This window comes from Martes martes (assembly GCF_963455335.1).
Source record: "Martes martes genome assembly, chromosome: 9".
In the NCBI taxonomy this organism is placed as follows: Eukaryota; Metazoa; Chordata; class Mammalia; order Carnivora; family Mustelidae; genus Martes; species Martes martes.
This window is the reverse complement of record NC_137896.1, coordinates 5,787,999-5,807,823: the sequence shown is the minus strand read 5'-3', so window position 1 is coordinate 5,807,823 and position 19,825 is coordinate 5,787,999. Positions and strand designations below refer to the sequence as shown.

Sequence of the window (19,825 nt, the reverse complement as noted above, 5' to 3'; positions counted from 1 at the left end):
GTGGATGGTGCATGAAAGACTACTTTGGGAATGTAAAAGTTGGTTAACTCAAGACTGAAAAGCTCCTTTATCCCGAGGGGGCTAACCGGATGGACACCTGCAGCTTTACTCAGTTGTGTTCTGAAGCTTCTGTCACAGTGTCACCAAAGCTGACATGGAAGTAGTTAGTCATTTCTAGTATTTAGTTCCTGACTAGACAAAGGTCAGCCATGAAAGTATAGCTCTGTATTAGTTTTCAGGAACTTCAACATTTCCAAGGTCAAGTTCACCCTCTTTGGTCAAGGAGATGATGGCAGCTAGAAACAGATATGTAGCTTTATGTGTTAGGAGCACATAGTACATGAGATCAGAAAGGGATACACCGGCTCCTTTCATGGCACCTGCTCATTTCCAGGCCAACAGCGAACCGATAGTGAACAGAATTACCCGTGCAGCCTAGATGTATTTGCGTCCTTATTTTTAAAGTTTATAAAAAAGTTTATATACGTGCCATAACTCCAAAGTAATAAATTTTAATAACTTGCCAGGTGTCCCTTGGGAGCCAGATAACAAGGGGAGCAAAGGAAGCCTCTACCAGGGGTACTGAAGGGGCAGCAGGCTTGATCCCCCATGGCTGGAAATGAGGGATTCTATTAAGCAAACATTCCCTCAGAGAATTAAGACCCATGCTTGTAAAATCAGTTTGCAAAGAACTAGTTTACCCCTCGTGTAAAGCTCTTTGCATCTTACTGAAAACATGGTCAGAAGCAGTTATGGACATAGAATTTGAAGACTTCCTCTGTCCTGACCACCTGCAGCTCTAGTGAACCCTGAAAGGTGCCAGGCCAGCTGTACCCACTTCCGTGAACTACTGTGGACGCAACAGCTGATTCCCCAGGGTGAGGACCCACCCAAGATTCCAGCTCCATGCGCTGGACTGCGCTCCGGCCCTGGATGTCCGGAGCCTACGACAGAACTCACATAGGACAGTTTCCAGTGCTGGCTTCATGCTCCTAACCACCTTCTCCTAACCACCCCCCTATCCTGACTCCTGGTTCCCCCTCCACCACCCAGTCACGCAGCCCTGTGCCTGCCCCCTGTGCTGCCATGTTTCCTGCTGCTCCCTCCCTGGACTACGGGGACCTCTTGCCGTCCCTGCCTCCACCCTTTCAATCCTCCTTGTCCCTCAAGCCTGGCTCAGATGCCACTCCCTCTGGCTGCCTCTCCTACCTGATTACCCATCATAATTCATGGGCTCCCTGACCTGTCCCTCTTCCCTGCCTCTGGTTGGTGGCTACCCTACTAAGTCATGTCCCCAGTTGTCAGAGGGGATATGCTCACAGGCCGGCCCAGCTCCAGAACTGCAGCCCCGGCAGCACCACGGAGGGGCCTTCCCACCCTCCCAGTGGGCCCACGCTCAGCCTGGCGTTTCTCAAAGGGTAGAATGAGCTGCAAGATGCATTATCATTTCAAAGTTAGACACAGGAGAACATGAAGTGTAATCATTTTATAGGTGACTTACTGTGCTTTACAAAAATTAAAACCTCCAAACCATGAAATAAGCCCTTTAACATTTAGAAACAGCTGAGACAGGTCTGCTCTAGCCAGCCCAAGATGAGGGCAGAGCACATATTTCTGTATCACAAAGTCTCAGGGGCGACGAGAACTCGCTAACCAGGCTTCACCACTCGTGTCTGGCAGACGTGTTGGACACGGAGCGCAGTCCTCAAGGGATGCCATGGAAATGAAGACGGAAGTCTACACAAAAATCTTTATTTTAACATTAAAAGAAAGAATCATATGTTCATCTTGACGGCTTTCCCAGGCTTGGCCACCCAATAAGTTACACGCACACGAAGGGACTCAGAAGGTTATTGCACGCCTGTGTCACTGACGGAGTCACGGTGATGTGGCCACTCTCCTCGCAGTCAGACCCCGAGCCGGTCCCCCCTCCGCAAGGAGGCCTCACTCCAGCCAGGCTGTGGGGAGGCTCCAGGTGAACCTCGCTTCCAGGTTGTGAAACTAGTGACATTGTCACAATTCCTGTGGCTCCTTTCACTCCAGAGCAGTGTTCACTGGAGTGGACTCTTGGGTGGGGAGACGAAGGCAGCGCCTGCTCAGTAGGCCTTTGTCGGCAGTGCCCTCCGGCACGGGGAGGCCTGTTGCTGACACCAGATGGCAGCCCTGCCTCTCCGATTCCTCCCCCTGCACCATTCTTAAGATTGTTTGCTAGCTGATTCTTTGCTTTTTTGGCTACTTGATGGTTTTGATGAATTCGCTATGATCCAGGGGTGTTCTAGTACTTCTTTGAGAGTCGGCCTTTGGCTGGGATTATGTTTCAACAGTCTTGAAATGAGATCCCTGGCTCCTTCCGGCACGAAGTCAGGGAATGTGAATTCAACCTGGAGTACAACAAGTTGACAGTCACAAAACGCGGCTTAGAACAGTGTGGATAGCCGGCTCACAGGCACAGTTAAGGCTGATAATTCTACCACAAGCAATGGATCATTTCTCATTAGGTCTTACCCGTGATATTCTTTTGTAGGTCTCTTGGTATGTGCTTGCCTCAAAAGGCGGCTTCCCAACGAGAAATTCATAGCAAAGAACCCCAAGGCTCCAGAGATCAACCTTCTCGTCATGCATCCGGCCTTCAATCATCTCTGGGGGCAAGTAATCCAGGGTGCCACAGAGGGTGGTTCTCCTAAAAACAGAGGCAGGCTCAGCTTGGTGTGCTCCTGTTCGTATCAGCACAAGAGTGGCTAAACGCCATTCACAACGACATTAACATTGAGTGCGCGCTCCTCCTAGGCCACATCCTGCGCCACGAGGCATGTACTATTTAAATCCCTGGTTTGAGGGGCACCTGGGTGGCTCAGTCAGTTGAGTGTCCAACTCTTGATTGCGATGACTCAGATCACGATCTCAGGGTCGTGAGATCAAGCCCCACGTCGGGCTCCACGCTCAGCGGGAGTTTGCTTGAGATTCTTTCTCTCCCTCTCCCTCTGCTCCTACCCACCCCGCTGGCTCGCACGTGTGCACGCACTCTAAAATAAACAAGTCTTTAAAAAAATATATCCCCCATTTTAGACAGAAAACAGATGGAGAGATGTGCAACATCACACAGCTAGCAACCAAGTCACACCCCAAAGGTGTCCAACTCCAGAACCTTCTTTCTTAAATGATCTAAAAAATGAGAAACTTCAAGAATCCCTACTGCATAAAAGCAGCCGTCAGAATTCTCTGAATACAATCTAGAATTCCAGATTTGTTTTTACATTACAGATAGGCTAAACAGCTCAACAGCCAGGGGGCATGAGAAACTACAAACTGTGCCACTGAGGAAGCACAAGCTTTAGCCTCTGACACATGCTGCCTCTACCAAAGAGACACTTCAATTTGGGGGTGACCTATGAGGTATTCTTGCCAAAAACACTGTGTAGGCCTTTTTTTTTTTTTTTAAAGATTTTATTTATTTGACAGAGATCACAAGCAAGCAGAGAGAGAGAGAGAGAGAGGGAGAGAGAGGGAAGCAGGCTCCCTGCTGAGCAGAGAGCCAGATACGGGACTCGATCCCAGGACCCTGAGATCATGACTTGAGCCAAAGGCAGCAGCTTAACCCACTGAGCCACCCAGGTGCCCCCACTGTGTAGGCCTTTTGACCAACTTCCAATTCTCAGCAATTACAGAGCATGAAGGACCGAGTAACACCATTTTAGGTGAGAAAAGTCCATTTTAAATTATGGGACAACTGGTGTAAACTTAGACTAAAGAAACAACATCAAATACAACACCTGGATGGACCTTGGCTGGTGCCGACTTTAAAGAACAGCTCTAAAATTTTGTGGCCAACAAGGGAAATTGAATCATGGGCTAAACAGATACTAACAAGGCGGTTAATTTTCTTGGGAGTCACAATGGTTGTGGTTAGGAGGACAACGTCCTTATTTTTAGGAGATACATACTCAAGTGCTCAGAGAAGGAAGCATGAGGTGTACAACTTATTTTTGAAGGTTCACCAGAAAAACAGACCCCGCCAAATAGAGCAAGTGTGCTGTGCGGCCATACATATGGCAAAATGTGGCCACCTGCTGAATGCAGGCACTGGATGGACAGTGAGCAGCCAACCACCAGCTCGGCATTTCTGTATGTTTGAGTTTTTAACAATGAGGGCTGGAAGTAAGCGGAGGGCGGCACACATTGAACTAGGAGCAAACACCTTGTAGCTTTCATTGTTTTCTATCAGTTATTCCTTGCCGTTGGCTCTTCTAGGGGGTCATGCCGAGGCCGGTCACCACGCCTGGCACCCCAAGAGCACACAAGAGTGCACTGAGCTCAGTGGCGACCCACGGCCTGGGATGAAGGTGTTACGTCTCCAGACCTCTATCCCCACAGCACCACAGAGATGGCGGAAATGGCCCGAGTCAGAGGGTCTCGAACACCACCACACCCAGGAGCTCTTACAGTTGCTCACGTCGGGGGAGGTGGGGCGAGGTGAGCATCTACACGCATGCAACTTATCAGTAGATGTATGTTTTTAATGCTCTACCTCACGAGGCCGCAAAAGCTTAATTAAACCCAAATTAAATTAAAACAGTGTTTTAGCTCTTGTTTGCAAAGTTAAGATTTAAATTGTTTCATTAGATTTCTCTTAAGAGGGGACAAGAAAGGACTCTGCTGTTGACAAAGGCAGACCGCAGAGAATCCTCACCACCACCCTGAAAGTTCTATCCAAACCAATTTGGTTTTGGAAATTCCCCCCAGAGAACTGTGCTCTCAGTTCTAGCTGTGTGTGTCTGTGCTGCCCCCGGAACTGGTCTGTCCAGGAAGCAGCAGAGTCTCCCCCTTCCCATCGCTGCAGTCATCACCTACTACACACATCCTGCACTTATCATGTACTCACATGTCATGTACTGCACATGTCATGTACTCATCACATAGGCCCCCTTCATTAGCCTCTAAAGACATTCAACATCTTTAACCCAGGCCTAGGACACATTAAATAGCCTCAAAATAGTTGCAGAATTCTCAAAGACACTTCTATCGGGCCCCAGTTACTCCAAAGTATGTGCCGTCAGTTACCTGCCCCGAATGCACACAGCTATGCTCAAGTGTTTTTCTATTTAGATCCTGAAAGTTCCCAGGGCTTTTGCTAAAGTAAGTAAGTTCCACCTGTAAAGGTACATACCTGGAGGATGGGGCGTGTACTGACCACCCAAAGTCTGCGATCTTAAGCTCTCCAGCTGATCCAAGGAGTAGGTTCTCTGGCTTAATGTCTCTATGAATGACTCTCTTCGAGTGACAGTAAGACAGGGCATCTGCCAACTCTGTGATATACTATTTTAAAAATAAAAAAGTATGGAAAGTCTGTATCTTACATTTTATGTAACACAATTTTAGACATCTCTTCTGAAAGGAAGCCCAACATAGATTTAATAGGTTTTGTAAATTTTGAGGCAAAAGCTAGAAACAATTGATGACTCTTAAATAAAAAAAATTTTTTGAACCAAATTAGTGTTTAGCATAAAACACTAGTTATCCTATACTAAGTTATTTATTTGCTAATACAGCACATAGGATACTGAAGGAAGAGGGAAAAACTGATTAGCTAGAACTCATCACCACATGGCAATTTATGGCCTAACAGCAATGAATTATGATAATACTGAGAAACTGGCACAAATTAGGGAGTCAGACATGTAAACAATTAAAAAAATTTTTTTTTAAACTTGCAAGTAGTCAATTCCCATTTTAAAACCAAGATCAGGGGCAGAACTGAGTGGCTCAGTTGGTTAAACATCGGCCTTCTGCTTCGGTTGTGATCTTGGGGTCCTGGGATGGAGCCCCATACTGGGTTCCCTGCTAAGAGGGGAGCCTGCTTCTGCTTCTCCCTCTGCCACTCCCCCTGCTTGTGGTCTCTTGCTTTTATACTCTCTCTCAAATAAGTAAATAAAATCTTAAAAAAAAAAAAAAAGCTAGTGTTAGAGCTCTCCAGCAACCTCGCTTATCAGATTGTGAATATGTGTAAAAGTCCCTAATATTTCTCTACAGTTAGTTCTATTTGAATTAATCAGAAAAGGGAAACAGGAGTGTATAAATAAATATTCATTCTAACTACTAGGGAATCTAGAAAGAACCAAGCTGGGCGCCTGGGTGGCTCAGTCATTAAGTGTCTGCCTTTGGCTCAGGTTGCGATCTTACGGTTCTGGGATCAAGCCCCACATCGGGCTCCCTGCTCAGCAGGGAGCCTGCTTCTCCCCCTCCCCCTCTCCCTGCTTGTGTTCCCTCTCTCGAGGTCTCTCTGTCAAATAATCTTAAGAAAGAAAGAACGAACAAACGAACCAAGCTTTCTTTTCCAATAGCTACATGCTTATTATCAACATAAACTCCATCTGGATTAAACAAAATATAGTAGTAGTGTAAGTATTAACTGCAGATTAAATAAGACAAGTAATTAGGTTAGCTAATATTTGAAAAGTAAAATGAATCTATTTCTACTTAGCTAAAAAGCAAATGCTTAAGTTTAAAATGCCTTTTTTTTTAAAGATTTTATTTATTTATTTGTCAGAGAGGGAGAGAAAGAGCACTAGCGGGGGGCACAGCAGGCAGAGGGAGAAGCAGGCTCCCTGCTGAGCAAGGAGCCTGACGTGGGACTCGAACCCAGTACCCTGGGATCATGACCTGAGCCGAAGGTGGATGCTTGACCAACTGAGCCACCCAGATGTCCCTTAAGTTTAAAATGTCTTATTGCTGAGACAAGGCCAAAGGGTCATTCACCAATAAGGCTATGATTTCAAAAGTAATACCACCTGAAAGTAATGCCATTTAAACCAATGCCAAAAAGCAACTTAGTGCCCACACTACCCAGAACAATCAGCTGTCGGTTCACCAAAGAACTGCCCAGACTCTCTATTTCTTCAAACAAGTAATTTCACTCAAATAAAGCAGTGCAATCCATAGGGGAAAAAATAAAATCCCAAAACAAAAACCTGCTTATGTTGGACTTTATTAGATCCAGGTAAGAGAATGAAAGACAAGCCACAGGCAGGGAGAGAATCTTTACACAACACATGTGATAAAGGACTTGTTTCCAAAATATACAAGAACTCTTAAAACTCAAGATGACCAAAAACCCAATTGAAAATGGGCAAAAAAGGTTGCCCTCTCTTGTAAGAGGTGCGTACCCGAACGTTCAGTCTGATTCTTGATGCTTGGCGCGAAATAAAGCTTTGCTTGACCTTCAAAAAAGAAAAGAAAATGGGCAAAAAATCTGACAGACACCTCAAAGATGATCTACACACGGCACATAAGCACATGAAAAGATGCTCATCTTCTGTCACTAGAGAACTGCGAATTAAAACAATGAGGTAGTTGCATAGATATTTACATATATATTTAGATGATGGAAAAGTATTTTACTCATTTACAAACACATATGTAGCACTTTAAAAAAAAAAAAGAGGTACCATGCACACCGATGAGAATGACTGCGATCCAAAACACTGATAACACCAGTCACTAGTGGAGGAGGAGAAGCACGCACACAAGCATCAGGAGGTGGGGGCGGGGGGACGGGATGCAAAGATGGTCTGTCTACTTTGGAACACAGTTTAACAGTTTTTTTTCTACAAAGCTACACAATCTTACTCACAAGCCAGTTTTCCAATCTGTTGAAAACTCATGTCCCACAAAAACATACATGCAGATGCTCAGTGCAGCTTTATTCATGATCACCAGTGACCGGAAGTAACCAAGATAACCTTCAACGTGAACCAAAATACATCCGTGCTCCAGAGTATTATTTGGCAATAACAAGTGAGCTCCGGTGATCGCGCCCTGTGCCCACTAAAGGACACAGGTGACCCTTCAATGCATATAGTTGTCCCTGCCCCCCGCCCCGGACTAACTGGTTAATCATTCTGATACCACTACCCATAAACACAGGAACTGAATAATTAAAAGGTTGGTGGCTGGTAGGATCTAGATTTTTCAAGGTTGGAATGGGAGGCTACAGATAAATAAGGGGAAGAAGGTAGAATGAGCCAGTGGCACTGGACTCATGTTTTGCTTAATGTAGATACAAATGGATAAAAATACAGATACATATATATATACACAGATTAATATACACATATATGTCCCTGTTCAGCCTGCCGAGAGCCTAGACATAAGGACACTCCAGTACCAATGAGCGTATCTAGCTTCCAGATCTTGGTTTCTAATAACATTTTTTGATAAAAGGAACAATGATGGGGGTAGGACAAAAAAAACTAAAACAGGGACCATGTGAAAGAGATCCCAAAAGCCAAAGCTGGAACAATTTGAGCAGCAAAATAAAGGCGTATGAGATTATAACTCAAAGTATAAAATATCCATGAGTCCACATTAATAAATGACTGAGTAAATGAGAACAGACCAATCTAATGCAGAAGAATCCTAAATAATGTATGCAGACAGAGGTGGGAGTGGGACGCAAGCCCCGTTCCTTCTTCAATGTCAGTGGGACAGAGCACGGCACAGCATGGAAAGACAGAAAGAGTAACTTCCCAGTGGAGAAACCTAATGAGTGCGACACCTCAGCCAGGTCACCAAAGCCAAGAGCCCCAGCCATAAGCCAGGTTTCTAGCAGGGACCACGCTAATGCACGATGAACAGGAGAAAAGACGTCTGCACTATCTCCACATTCTCAAAATCCGAAACTATTCTAAAATAAATTATTCTTTAAAAAGAGGGCAACTATTCATATATATGTTTCCACAAAAAACAGCTGTAGAGACAAACCAGCCCCAGTATTTCACCTGGTACCCGAGTTTACCCATACTTAGGGTACAACTACAGTACTCTGATTCCTTCACTCAAACACCTGATCCCATTAGGCCCTCTAAGCCGCTGGACACACTGTTATGTAGCACAGGAACAGAGGAAACAGAATTAGTCGGGACAATAAATGAAAACTTACGGTAGCGGTTCTCTGCTCGTCAAACTTCGACAGTTTCTGAAGTTCTCTGTAGACAGCTCCGAGAGGTGCATATTCTAGAATTAGGTAAACTCTGGTGGCATCATGGAAATAGCCATACAGTCTGAGGATGTTTGGATGCCTGCAACAAAGGATGAATGCTCTAACACCTGGTTCTGGAAAAGATCCAAAAATCTGTACTAACTACTAACCAACTCCCTCAGGTAAAACTAGTGAAAATTGGTCCTGAACACAGATTTCACACACCCCACCTGATTTGAGAATCGGGGAAAAAAACACATACATCTGTAGTCAGTGACAAACATTATAAGGTATTAATGGACCTCATTAAAAAGACGATTTCCTTCCTTCAGGCATTCTTTATCCTTTGGGGGAGAAATTCAGCTAAATATTAATTCTCTGCACATTAGAGAAAGAGAGACATGGCATTCCCACAGCAGTTTGATCCCCAAACACTAGGAGACACAAGTTCAAAGCTGTGTTCAGCTGAGGACTTGGGCAGCTGAGATCACGGCCCAGGACCACAGCCTTCAGCTCCTGCCAGCGGTTGGCAGGGAAGGATACAGAGGTGATGTAGGCAGATTTGTCAGTATTAACGACTGATTCAAGTCTCAAAAAAAACACTGAAAGCAAAAAAAAAAAAAAAAAAAGAGAGAGAGAGAGAAGAAAGACCCACTGGCCAAAGTCAACCTGCAGAGGCTGCCAGTTTGCAACCTCTGCTTAGGGCTCAGAAGTATCACTCCCCTTTACTATGCATGTGCGCGCACGCACACATACAAACTTGGCTACTCATGTACATAATTCATTAACAAAGCATAAACATCCAAGGGGTTTTTCAGGATAAAATAGATAAATTCTTAAAAAATGACGAATTAAATCATACTCTGCAGTCCTATGGAGCAGGTCTGCCATCACTAACTCGCAGTAACTAAGTTCTGCACCACATGCTTTGGAACATGGATCTGGAAACTCACCTGAGGTGGGACTGTATTTCTACTTCTCTTCTCAGCTGATGCTCAACTCCTGCTTTCTCCAGTTGAGCCTTAAATAATACTTTAAGAGCCAGGATAAACTTGCTTTGTTTTTCTCTCGCCAAGTAAACATTACCAAACTTTCCTTTACCCAGGGGACGACCAATTTCAAAATCTTCCAAAGCCCATTGCCTTCTAGGAAGAAATGTGAACATTTTAAAATGTGAAGAAAACAAATCTTTTCTAACAATTTATTAAGCAGTTATAGATATACCTATAAATAATTTTCTATATGAAGTCATACTCAATATGTACCTTGGCAAGAACCAAGCCAATAACCACTCTATGTGAGTCTCCACCGACTTTAAACCCCCCACTCCCTCACCTGCCAACGATTTTATGAGTCTGTGACAAGGAACAGTCTGGACTTTTAGAGCTAAAGCACTAATGCAAAGTGTCCCAAGGCACTACTACACTCTGAATTACAGACCCATTACCACCAGCACCGAAGACCACAGGAAAGGTTTGGTAAGTAACTGGAGGAAGTCTTCAGATCTCTCTGTGGGCCTCTTGCAGACTAAACACAGCCTCCTCCTCTACCCCAGAGAAGCTAAGCTCTCTGGGGTAGAGAATCGCCCTGAGGAATCAAGTCGGGTGGCTCCTACAGGGCGGTGAGGTGAGAACCACTGGATTTAGATTCTCAGAAAGCTGCTATCATAGGCAGCTAAAGCACAAAAGCCTGCAGGTTCATTCTTGGCTCCTCCTCCGCCATTCTAGAAATTACATTCTACATTCTAGAGTCTAGACAGTTCAGAACTTGAGAGCAGACTTTTGGAAAATATCCGGGGAAGATATTATAAAGAATAATTCAATTGATACTGTCACAGTTATTCAGAGTCACATATACATGTGTCATAGTTTTGCAACATGACTGCTTTTTGTTTAACAAACTTGCTCTTTTGTATAAGAATAGAAATATAAAAACATACCTAAACTATCTGTAGTGGTTACTTCTGAGGGTAGAGAGAAATTTATTTTACACATTTCTGTAACAAATTCATACAGGTTCTTTTCTAAATTTGGAAAGCAATAAGAAAAGCTTGAGTCCCTGGTAAACATCATTAAAATTCCTTTTTTTTTTTGCAAGTTTAGAATTTGGAAACATTTTTATTTTCTGAGTGAAAATATAAAGACCTTTTTATTTTTTAACATATTCCCATAATTAAACTTGCAATGGTATATTCTACTAAAATGATAGCACAGGACTTTGTAAATAAGATAAAGCTTACTTTTTCGATTCTTCATTTTTCTGTTTTGTTGCCAGCTCCTTTTCAGAATTACTTCCTATATAGAATAAATTAAAAATCCATTTTTAGAAAAACTACAATTATTTTAGAATAACTGTAAGTAATTAACACCCCATGAACAGAAATGAAGAATGGTCACCAAAATATTAATGGTATGTCCAGAATGGCCAATATGGGCTATTTTTAGTTTTCTTTATAGAAAAAAAATTATCACACCATAACCTGACTCATACCAGGTGAAGTCTTTATAGATTTCTAGAGTAAAGATGAGCAGATACATATACAGCTAGGCCCTCTGATAATTTCAAGATTTAAGACTATGCAGATTCAGGGGCACCTGGGTAGCTCAGTGGGTTAAGCCTCTGCCTTTGGCTTGGGTCATGATCTCAGGGTCCTGGGATCAAGCCCCGAATCGGGCTCTCTGCTCAGCGGGGAGCCTGCTTCCCCCTCTCTCTCTGCCTGCCTCTCTGCCTACCTGTAACCTCTCTCTCTCTCTCTCTCTCTCTCTCTGTCAAATAAATAAATAAATAAATAATCTTTAAAAAAAAGGAAAAAAAAGCCACGCAGTCTGAAATTTCCTGCTAAGTCTTTAATGCTTTGGACATTCTTCGCCTGGTGTCCAGCTGCACTTTAAAAACTCAGTCACTGAGTGCTCAGCATCCAAAGTCTACCCCTCAAGGAGCACGCTAGCCAGAAGTCCACGTGAGAACAGTGTAACGCATACCCAAAACCCAGTCCCATTTACAAAGCTGGTAAATGATCACTGTGACTACCCTCCCTGCTCCACCCAGCTGAGGCCGCTGCAGGCTTTGACCTAACCCCCACCAGCCCGCCTCCTGTCAGCCTCCCTGCAGTGCAGCGCTACTGACCTTCCACGTCATTCCACCCGTCCAGAGGAAGCCTCTTTCTAAAAGGCCAGCCCTTCCTCTGCTCAAAAACCTTTCAGTAATTTCCCCATTCACAGGGGACGAAGCCCCACCCCGTGACATAGCCACAGAGCCTACCGTGACCTTAGCCGGCTGGCCTCAGTCCATCCACGTCCATCCACTTCCCCGACTGCCCTCCACACGCCCAATCTTGGAACTCTTAAGTTCCTCAAGCACACAGGAGGGTAGGAAGCCGCTCTCCATCCTGGGCGAGGGTCTGGCCCACAGGAGACACTGCTCTCCAACCTGACATCAGATTCTCTCCCCGTCCGCAATAAAGATAAAGTAAATGGGAGGGCTCCAGACAATAAATGCAAGTCTATCCACTCGCACCCCCTTTATTTAAGCAACTAAGACGAATAATAACTATCCAATAGAAGTCTCAAAAGCCGATTTACCAGGGGCTGATGATGATGGCTGCTCTTTCTTTTGGGTATTATTCAGTGGCCTAGAGACAGGACGAGGGACACTGGTTGCCTGCAATTGCTTCTGCTTCAGATTCTGAACCTGTTTATGGCCGGAGACGAGCTTTTGTGCTTGTGGAGGAATCCGCTGGGAGGAGTTTGAAGGACACAAGACCCGCTGGGCCTGGCCAGTATTTGCAGATAACGGATTCGGAGGAGGAATTTGCTGAGTCACCGGAACACGTTTTGGACCATCACCAAGTGCAATCGTGGTCTAGGTTGGGAGGGAAAAATTTCATGTCTTCATGAACAAAAGCTGAGTATTTTGACAATTTCACAAAGTCTGTTTTCTAGTATAACAAAATACTGAAGGTCATTGATAATCCATGGAAGGGGAAGGCTATTTGCATCAGCACTCCCAGAGGATTTGGTTAATATACAGCTGAAAGGAATATTAAGGGTGCCACCCACCCACCCCCAACACCCCCACCCCTAAAACCGTGCTCCTATAAATAACTGTTCATTTACTCAACTTCCATCTGAAGAAGGAGACATCAAACACTTTTCAAGAATTCTCAACGACTCAGAAATTACTTACCAAAAAGCTACAACACAGAAACTTGATACCAAAATCCCAATTCCATAAAATTTCTTTGGCAATACCATACAGACATTTAGAAAAAAAGACAAAGAAATATGTCAAAATATTCATCAGTGGTTATGTTTCAGAAGGCAGTCTGAAAGGCGCCTGGGTGGTTAAGCATCTGCCTTCAGCTCAGGTTAAGATCTCAGGGCCTGGGTTTGAGCCCCGCTTTGGGCTCCCCACTCAGCAAGGAGCCTGCTTCTCCCTCTGCCTGCTGCTCCCCCACTACTTGTACGCTCTCTGTCAAATAATAAAATCTTTAAAGAAATAAAGGTCTGAATTTTTACATTCCCCTGATTTTACACAAAATACTTACTACTATTAATTATTTACTAATGTTTCACTGACCAAGTACTTACAAAATGGGTCTGAGCCAAAAGAGCTATGTTGCCATGGAAAATAAACAGGTAGAGGAAATAAACAGGTTCTTTGAAAAGTTATGCCAAAATATACTGTTTACATGCCTGTAAGTAGGGGATCACAAGCTTAAAATATAGTTAATTCTAAGACCTTCAACTAATCAAACTGAATTTCAATAGAGGAAATGTCCTCACAAACAAGGGAACAATGCTGGCAAGGGAAGCCTCAGAGCGCCCCATAAGAGATGGTTTCCAACTTCCAAGTAAAAAGTCAATTACTCCTGAAATTAGCAACCTCCACAACACAGTAGACATTCAGGCAGTGACAAACATTTCACACAGAGCAGTTTTTTTAAATGATCTTTATCAGGGGCGCCTGGGTGGCTCAGTCCCTTAAGCACCTACCCTCAGCTCAGGTCATGATCCCAGAGTCCTGGGATCAGCCAGCGTTTGGGGGGGGGGGGTCCCTGCTCAGCGGGGAGCCTGCTTCTCCCTTTCCCTCTGCCCCTCCCCCTGCTGGTGTACATGTGCTCACTCACAGGCTCTCATATATATCTATATAAAATCTTTTAAAAAATAAGAAATAAAATGAGCTTTATCACAGGAATTGAGAATCAAATACAAGGACTCAAGTTAGCCTTTTTCTGAATGGTTATTTTAGACTTCCAGCCAGTAAAAAAAATGATTAAGTATCCATTTATATGAAAATGAAAACTTCTTATACCTGTCAGAATGGCTAAAATCAAAAACACAAGAAACAAGTGTTGGCGAAGATGTGGCGAAAAAGGAACATTCATGCACTGTTGATGGGAATACAAACTGGGGCAGCCACTGTGGAAAACAGTAAGGAGGTTCCTCAAAAAGTGAAAAACAGGGGCACGTGGGTCGCTCAGTAGGTGGGACATCCAACTCTTGGCTCCGGGTCCAGTAATCTCAGGAGGTCCAGATATCGAGCCCCAGGTCGGACTCAGCACTGAGTGTGGAACCTGCTTAAGATTCTCTCTCTCCTTCTTCTCCCACCACCTCCCACACCCTGCTCATGCACGCTCGCTCAAGAAAACCACCACCAACAACAAAAAAACAAAAAACCACACACAAAACACACACACACACACACACACACACACACAAAACCCCAAAAATTAAAGAAGAGAAAAACTTCTAAAAACAAGACACCCCCCTCCCCCGCAACACACAAATCAAGAAGATTTGTGTTTTTATGCTGACTTCCTAGAAGGAATAAAATCTGGGGTTTGTTTACATTAAAGGATGTTTATATAAAGATTCATTCACCCAGCTGCTCCACAAATACTAACTAAATTTGAAGAGCCCGGGGTCTTTCCTAGGTGAAGCCTTCCTGGGTTCCAAAATAGCCCAATGTGTACTGAGCACCCCTTGGCAGAACTACTCAGGTCATTTCATTTACACATATTTTAGGAAGGCGTGTACTGGCTCACATAACTCCCCAAAAGGGCTAAGTTCCTCAGTATAAAAGACCATGTGCTTTTCACCATTGTAATCATCCCTGCATCTGACACAGAATCTGGCTTAAAGTGGGCACCCAGGAAATGTTCACTACAATGCAGCCTGACGGCCTCTGAGCTTACCATTCCCCGAATCCTGCCCAGAACAAACTAGGGCAAAGCAATTTCATTTCTGGCAAGCAAGGAAGCACCTGTTGCTTCCTTGCAAGTATTGAGTACCTGTTGTGTACAGTGTTAACCTCCACACAATGGAGGGATACAGATACTTCAACAGCTAGCTAGAAGACAAAGCAGAACAAAATAAAAGCTACAGTGACAATCCACAAAATATTATTGAATGCCAAGAAAAGGGACTGACGTCCAGTAATATAGTAGAGAGTTCTAAAGTTACAATCCAAAGTAAAAAGTAAAAGGAACTCCAGATATAAAACCAATCTCCACTGGGTTTTATAAATGTGATCGAGATTACAGAGTATTCAATTTACCTTAAGAGGCCCTGCAATGCAGTTCTCTTTAGATCTGTCCATGATGCCTGAAAAGAAAAAGAACCACCTTTAATTTATACAAATCCTCATGCTTCCAAGTGCTGTTATGCTAGATCAGGGTTAGAGCTCCTGATGAAAAAAGCTTCCACAACACGGAATTTCATACTTTTTCTTTATCCAAATGAAGCCAGCAAGGGAGCCTTGTTTTCTCAAGTGACATACGGGACAGGTGTGAGGCCTCCAGCCTGCACTGCCTCCCCTCCCTGAGTCCTCCCACTCCACCAGCTCGTCTCTAAAGGACTACGTCCATCAGTGAGGAGCCTCCTTCCAACCCTGCCTTTTAAAAGCAGGTCCTCGGGGCGCCTGGGTGGCTCAATGGGTTAGGCCTCTGCCCTCGGCTCAGGTAATGATCTCAGGGTCCTGGGATCGAGCCCCACATAGGGCTCTCTGCTCAGTGGGGAGCCTGCTTCCTCCTCTCTCTCTCTGCCTGCCTCTCTGCCTACTTGTGATCTGTCAGTCAAATAAATAAATATAATCTTTTAAAATAATAAAATAATAAAATAAAAGCAGGTCTTCTCAGGGCGCCTGGGTGGCTCAGTGGGTTAAGCCTCTGCCTTCGGCTCAGGTCATGATCTCAGGGTCTTGGGATTGAGCCCCGCGCCAGGCTCTCTGCTCAGTGGGGAGCCTGCTTCCCTCTCTCTCTCTCTCTCTGCCTGCCTCTCTGACTACTTGTGATCTCTCTGTCAAATAAATAAATATTAAAAAAAATTTTAAAAAAAGCAGATTCTCTCTTCCCCGTAACAGATTCCGGCTAGGACAGCATCTCCCCCCTCACCCTTCAACACTGAAGCTCCAGAAGTCATCCACACTCACCACATTCACCTGTTCCTCTCAGCCACTAGCCCTCCCCCATGATTCCGTCCCCACAAAGGGGCTGGCTCATGACTGACCTCTAGCGTCACCAAATTGGCGTCCCCCAGCAGTGTGACAGGGTGGCTCTTTTCCCACTCCCAACCTCTGCTAGCTTGCAGGGTGGTCCCCCACACCACCAGCTGTCCTACTGCAACCTCCTTCACTCCATCAGCCTCTCTTTTGCCAACCTGAAAGTCTGGGGTGACCCAGAATGAGTCCTTTGACCCCACTTCTCCATCCACAGCCTTCCTAGGGTCCCTCATCCAGCACCAGGGCTCTAAACAATCTTTAAGATGATATGAATTTACATTTTCTACCCTAACCTCTCTTCCGACTGCCAGACTCCTACCTACCTACCTGCTCAGTGTTCCCCAAAAAGGTCTGTCAAGCACCCCAATCCCAGCACTTCAGGAAAGAACCTCTTCCTCCTCCTGGCTTTTCTTCCCCTCTGCTCTCAGAAGCAGCCTGAGCTTGGGCCCAGAAACACTTTCTTTTGCAGCTATCCTCATTCCCTAGAGGAACTCATCCAGTCTCCTGGCCCTCAGTACCATTCAGAGGCTCAGGACCTCCAGACTTCCATCTCTAGCCCAGAACTCTCCCCTGAACTCCTACAACCTAGGAAACACCTTCACCTTTAATCGGAGATCCCTCAATTTTAAAATGTCTCAAACTGAACTCCTGCTCCCTCCCTACCCCCATCTCTCCAAACCCTGTTCTTGCAGATGTCTCCATCTCAGTTACTGGCAAACCCAGCCTGCCGGTTGCTCAGGTCAACTGTCTTTTACACGGTTCTCCCTCAGACCCCACATCTAATCCATCAGTGTATCTTGTCATCTCTACGTTGAAAAATCACTGCTCAGGACCTTTAATACTACCACCCGATCAAACCAGTGCTCTCTCCCTTCAATTCTTTGCAACAAGCTCCCCGTGGTCACTCTGCTTCCACCCTTGCCCCATTATACTCCATTCACAACACTACTAAGTCAGCTATGTTGGTCAGTTCCTTGGTTCGGAAGCCCCTCATGGTCCCTCAACACAAATTCAAAATCCTACTTGCATAGACAGGCCTACAGTCTCATAGAGTATGGACCCTGACCACCATTTTTGCCTTATCTCCTCTTGTCTATTGCACACCAGCCATACAGGGCTTCTTTCTTTCCTCAAAGCAGTCCCCTGCCACAGGGCCTTTGTACTTCCTGTTCTCTCTACCCATTTGGCTCTTCCCTCAAATAGAAGTGTGGCTTGCTCCTTCATTACAGTCAAGTCTATGCTGAAATGTTGCCTTTCTGACCGTCTTGCTTTTATTTTCTTCATAGCCCTTACTTAACATCTTACATAACATTGCTTGTACTTGTAAGCTCCATGAGAGTGAGGGCTTAGTCCCATTTTGTTTATGTTGCCTCCGCAGAACATGTCTGCACAGTTCCGACACCAGTATTTGGGAAATGAGTTAATCCATTAAGAAAGCACATCAATAATGCAAATAGTTTATAGCACTTACTAAGCCCATACTGTGAGTCAGGCACAGCAACCTATCAAGAAGGTAGAACATAAACTCCAAGAAAACAGAAACCTCTCTGTATTTTTCCTACCTAGGTGCTCTCTGAATTCTAGAATCCAATCAGAAAATGTTCCCCACCCCCACACTTTCACATCCATTTCACAAACAAGCAAATAACTCCGCCTTGAAGATGGAACCACAGCTACAGAGCAAGGAGTCTATCAAACGGGTTAGGAGAAATGACAGAAAGGAAAAAGGAGTTATAAGCTTGTGTTACGCAAACATTAATTTCACACACGCTCTTGTGCTTTCTTCACTCTCCCGAACAATCGCAAGCAGCAGACTAATGAGATCACACAGGCTTAAAGACATTTATTCAATAGTCTTCCATAAAAGCTAGATATTTGCCCTAACTGAATATAGTTTACTCTCTCAGGGAGATGAATAATAAAAAAGAGAATGGAGTAAGATTCTGATCCACAGATTCCGGAGAGCCCCAGGAAAACGGTTTCTCAAATTATTCCAGTCCACAGCCAGGTTCACGTGACCCAGTGACCTTCACAAGATCCCTGCAACTCAAACCACACATCCTACTATTCTAAACAGTAAACTGTTAAAGATTGTACAGCACTGTGCATTTCGACTTTTTCTTCACCAAACCTGCTAGTGTCTGCACAGACTCAGAGGAGAATGGGAATAAGGATGTGTCTGAAAAGCATTTAATTCAAAGAACAAGAAAGGTTAAGGAGAGAGGACCAACCCTTGAAAGTTTAGGGCAGTAGCTCCCTCTACTTCTGGAAGGCATTTGTTAGAAATGGAGACTTTGAGGCCCAACCACAGACCTAATAAATCAGATTCTGCATTTTAACATCCCCAGACGTAGTACGCATTGGCCTAGATCACTGGTTGTCCACGAAACATCAGAATCACCTGGGAAACTTGACAAACTACAGACACCTGAGTCCTCTATGCCCAAGCTCTTCTGATTCATTAGCTGGGTCCACATTTTTCACAAGGACCCTTAGAAATCCCGGTAAACGCGGTCCAAGATCTGCTGTTTGAGAAGCACTGGCCAAAGAAAGCCTCTTTGAGGAAGTTTTCATTTATTCACCCCTCATCCATCCAGGAAAAGGGTCCCGCCTGGCTATTCTACCCAAAGGAGCCCCCGGTAAGCCACACTACTGTTTTCTTTTGCAAGTTCTCGGGTCAGTTCGTCGTCTGGCGCCCCACCCCCGCTAGAACACAAACTACCGGAGAGCAAAAGCCCTATTTTTTTTCTTATCCAGGTGCTCAAAGAATACGAGAAACCCATCAGAAAGCACCCCCACCCCCAATGCCCCTCAACAACCCCTTGCACCGCAGGTGTTTAGTAAACACCAAGCGGCATCTTACCGGGCGCCCCAGTACCCGGAAGGAGAGGGCACAGAGCTGGGAAAGCACCGGGTTGCGGGGCAGAGGAGGGGAGAGGGGAAGATGCGGGTGGGGAGAGGAACAGGAGGGCTGAGGGCAGAGGAGGACCAAAGTGGGGACCGAGTCACCAAGGGAGGCCTCGCCTCCACGCTTCCCCGCGGGCCCCGCAGCCCCACCGCCCTCTTCCTTCCCACCCGTTCCGCCGCCCGCTGAACATCCACCCAGGCCCGCCGCCCTCGCCCACCCGTCTCACAGAGCTGTCCCAGGATCTACGAACCCGTCGGCTCCCGCCTCCGACCCAAGGAAGCCGAGTGCTCCTTAGAGCTCAGCCGTTAAGATTCAAAGTCTTCATTTTAAATAGGAGTTAAACCCTCTAATCTGAAAGCTGATTGGCCTGCGCCAGAGAGGCGCTGCCTTGTGATTGGTTCACAGCCAACCGGACGGCTTGAGTCACATCCAAGGCGGTGACA

General features: G+C 45.2%; 1 protein-coding gene across 2 annotated transcripts; it reads right to left on the bottom strand.

Moving 5' to 3' along the window:
• Window positions 1–1,466: 1,466 nt before the first annotated feature.
• AURKA (aurora kinase A) lies at window positions 1,467–19,730 on the bottom strand. 2 transcript variants are annotated; one of them, XM_080814505.1, is made up of 9 exons: window positions 19,633–19,730; window positions 15,533–15,579; window positions 12,556–12,835; window positions 11,214–11,268; window positions 9,928–10,119; window positions 8,936–9,074; window positions 5,165–5,313; window positions 2,506–2,680; window positions 1,467–2,381 (listed from the first exon to the last, which is right to left on the bottom strand). In XM_080814505.1, exons 2-9 carry the CDS (start codon window positions 15,572–15,574, stop codon window positions 2,196–2,198), a joined length of 1,218 nt encoding a protein of 405 aa, XP_080670631.1. In that variant the 5' UTR covers window positions 15,575–15,579; window positions 19,633–19,730; the 3' UTR covers window positions 1,467–2,195. The 2 variants fall into 2 exon arrangements, with proteins under 2 accessions (XP_080670631.1, XP_080670632.1); XM_080814506.1 differs by having other exon boundaries at window positions 19,600–19,682.
• Between the last annotated feature and the right edge of the window lie 95 nt (window positions 19,731–19,825).